Source organism: Juglans regia, chromosome 10, assembly GCF_001411555.2.
Source record: "Juglans regia cultivar Chandler chromosome 10, Walnut 2.0, whole genome shotgun sequence".
Taxonomy (NCBI): domain Eukaryota; kingdom Viridiplantae; phylum Streptophyta; class Magnoliopsida; order Fagales; family Juglandaceae; genus Juglans; species Juglans regia.
The window spans coordinates 24,253,823-24,257,316 of NC_049910.1; the positions used below are offsets into that span (position 1 = coordinate 24,253,823).

General features: G+C 47.9%; 1 protein-coding gene across 1 annotated transcript; it reads right to left on the minus strand.

The window, feature by feature from the left end:
- Positions 1 to 565: 565 nt before the first annotated feature.
- On the minus strand, positions 566 to 3,266 carry LOC108986024 (subtilisin-like protease SBT1.8). Its single transcript, XM_018958517.2, has 2 exons — positions 1,604 to 3,266; positions 566 to 1,526 (listed from the first exon to the last, which is right to left on the minus strand). Exons 1-2 carry the CDS (start codon positions 3,231 to 3,233, stop codon positions 850 to 852), a joined length of 2,307 nt encoding a protein of 768 aa, XP_018814062.2. The 5' UTR covers positions 3,234 to 3,266; the 3' UTR covers positions 566 to 849.
- Positions 3,267 to 3,494: the final 228 nt, after the last annotated feature.

Here is a 3,494-nt window from a genome sequence, read left to right on the forward strand (position 1 = left end):
AGTGGGCTGGTCACGTTTTGGATCTTCTAGGGTTTGTCGGATTCTCTTTAACCAGCAAAACTGTGAAACCTCAGTTCTCTAGCTGCTAGCAGAAAGCCATATGGGTGTGCATCGTCATTGGAGTTTCAGTCTGAAAGGAGAGCATACATTAATAATATTTTATTTAACTACTGCATGAATCCAATTTCAGCAACAAACGAGAACTTTTAATATACGATCAATTATTGCTTTGTTTTTCGTTTAATACCCTGTAAAAATATTACACCTTACAATACTTTGGTAGGCTGCAAAACTCAAACCAAATTGTGACCAAGTTAGAAAGTCGGTATATATTATTAGGCTTCGTTTATTTTCACAAGTCCTATCAACTCATCTCATTTAATTATTATAATTTTTTTAAATTTTTATATAAAATAAAATAATCAATTTAATTTTTTTAAATTCTAAAACAAAAATAACATTAAAAAATATATTCTAATAATATTTTATTTAATTTTTAATTTTAATATTACCTTATTTTATCTTATTTTATCTCATTTGGGTAAACAAACAATGCCTCCACCAGTTATTTATGAAGAAACCATAACATTCAATTCGTTAAAAGCCAACCATATTAATATTGGTATGCCATTCTCCCTCCAAACTTCGTGGTAAACTCCAACTGCATAAATAATTGACGAGTCTCTCAACTGTCGTCAATTCTCCTCTCATCTCTGAAGAGTCTGTATGGCTTTCATCCTGGCAAAACCAAACGCTGAAAACAGCCTCTTGTTAGCTGTTTTCTTTTCTTACCAAACTGCTGCACTGGCCCCAACTGCATTGGGGGCAAAAATCAAACCCCAAAACGGCTTACGATCTCACCAGCTGAGTCCATGCAAAAGCAACTGGGCTCTTCACTTGGTGTTCTTCGTTGCTCCAAACGATTGTACCAAACTCGGACCTAGCCACTTTAGGCATACCTTTCCTGGCCACAAAGGTAACCGTGTACGCCTGTTTCTCCCATTCATTTTTGAAAACCAGCCTCTTGGGGGTCACTGTCACCGCCACCATTTGTGGTGCACTGATTGTCACGCCATAGACCGACCCTGCAGCCCCCACATTCGTCAGTTCACGAGTGTATCGAACAACCCTCTTGTCTCGGAATACAACTGAGAACGATGGGTAATTGAGCTGTCCGGGGTCAGAAAACTTCCTCGAGCAGGTAACATTGGGGCGTTTGACAATGGTTTGGACATGATCAGTACTGTAGTCCAACGAGCACAGGAAGGCAACATAGTCATCCGGTGAGAGATCGTACACGAGGCCCGGAGAGAGGGCCTTGTGGGGGTCAACATGACCTGCACCGTGAGACCAAGGATCGGAAAATGCACCACCGCCAGCAGCATCCCGGAGCGGGGAGTTGGTGTTGTCTTTGGTGTAGGCAGTAGTCATCAGCGCGGATTTGATTGCGCTTGGACTCCATTCCGGATGGGCTGCTTTGAGCAATGCTGCTAACCCACTGATATGGGGGCAAGACATCGATGTACCTGCAATTTTCGAAGCACATATAAAACACCAAACGAAACAGTCGCATACAAACTAACTGAATCCGATCAAGCCAAACCTGACAAGATGTTGAATTGGGTCTTCCTAGTGTCCTTCTCCAACCCAGTGGGCCCTATGGCTTCCGACCAAGCGGCCAAGATGTTGACACCTGGCCCAATCACGTCCGGCTTCAAGATCTGTGGAGACACCAGATTGGGCCCTCTCGAACTAAACGCCGCCACGACTGGCGATGGCCGCACGTCCAAAACGGTCCCACTAAACCTCAGCTCAGCCGTCGGATTCCGATCCGACCGCACGTACTCCCGAATCAGATCCCCGGCCTTCCGCCCAACTGCCACCGCTGGTATCAGGTGACTGTCGGCCACCAATTCCTCGCCATTAACCAATGTGTTCGCGAGTATCATCCCAACCCCACCCGCGTCGCGTACCACCTCTCCTTTTTCCACGCGTGCGTTTATCCCTCTGTCACAGACCACTACTTTCCCACGTACAAACTCCGGGTCGAGCGAACCGGGCAAGCACATGTTGTTCGAGTTAGTACTCCCCTTGCTGTAAACCAAACCTACCGGTTTATTTCCCATTCCTTGCCCACTGTAAAGTGACATTCCCATGAACTGGTTTTTGTTCCCGAGTATGGCGTAAGCCGGGAAATCCCGGTCCAAGGTCCCGGCCCCAACCGTCATGATCCAGGGGGCCTCATTCGCCAACGAGGCTCTGTTGGGCCCGCTATTTCCGGCGGAGCAAGAGACAAAAATACCCCTTTCCATAGCCGCGAATGCTCCGATGGCGATGTTGTCGCGGTAATAAGGGACGGACCCACCACCGAGAGAGAGTGATAGCACATCGACGCCGTCCAAAATGGCCCGATCAATTCCTGCCAGAATGTCGGTACCGAAGCATCCAATGCTCCAGCACACCTTATATATGGCGACGCGCGCATGGGTGGCCATCCCACGCGCCTTCCCGCTGGCATAGCCGAGGAGGCTGGCATTGGTGACGTGGGATCCAGCTGCTGTACTCGCGGTGTGAGTGCCGTGGCCGTCTCGGTCCCGAGGCGACATCGTCTCCCTGGGTTTGTTCAGGTAGCTACCGCCAGAGGCCATTCGATAGCCCTTTGAGAAGCTGCGAGCCCCGATGAGCTTCTTGTTACAGAGCGAGGGGCTGAAATCCGGTGCGGATTCGCATCCGCCCCGCCACCGGCTCGGGATCTCTGGCATTCCAGAGTCTTCGAAGCTCTTCGACTCGGGCCAGACCCCAGTATCGAGGACCCCAACGACAACGTCATGAGAGGCTTGGTCGAGTTCCTGAGTATTATGACCAGCCCAGAGGCCGGATTCCGAGTCTAGGCCAAGGAACTCGGGGGTGCGGGTAGTGTGGAGAGTGTAAAGCGTATCTTCATAGACACCTAGGACCGAATCGAATCTGCGGAGTAAATCGGCTTGGTCGGGATCGAGCGAGGCAGCGAAACCATGATATGCGGTAGTGTAGGTGTAGAGGAGAGACTCAGAGGTAGTGGAGGAGGAGAGGGATTGGAGGTGAGCGGAGTACCAGTCATGGTGGGTGGCGAAGGCAGATGGTTTGTCATGGTGCTTCGTGTGAACTATGTAAGTTTGCTTGGACGCCACAGAGAAGCACGGTAGTTGAAGAGCTAGAAGAGGAACGAGCAAGAGCATGGCCATAGAGCCCATGTTTCTGAGTTTTCCCGCAGAGATAAGATCATAAGAGTAGTGAGAGTGGTCAGGAAACTGTATATATATACACCACGCACTCGCACAATAAGAAAAGAACAGTAAAAATGGAGCCAGAATTAGAAACCAAAAAATCCTCAAATCAAATAAAGCCAAAATGAGATTGAATAAAAGAATTAGGAAAATTTATTCTTAGCTACTATTCATTATTCACACTGTCTTATAAAAAAATCCCTACACTCTAAGAAAAAAAAGAATTAT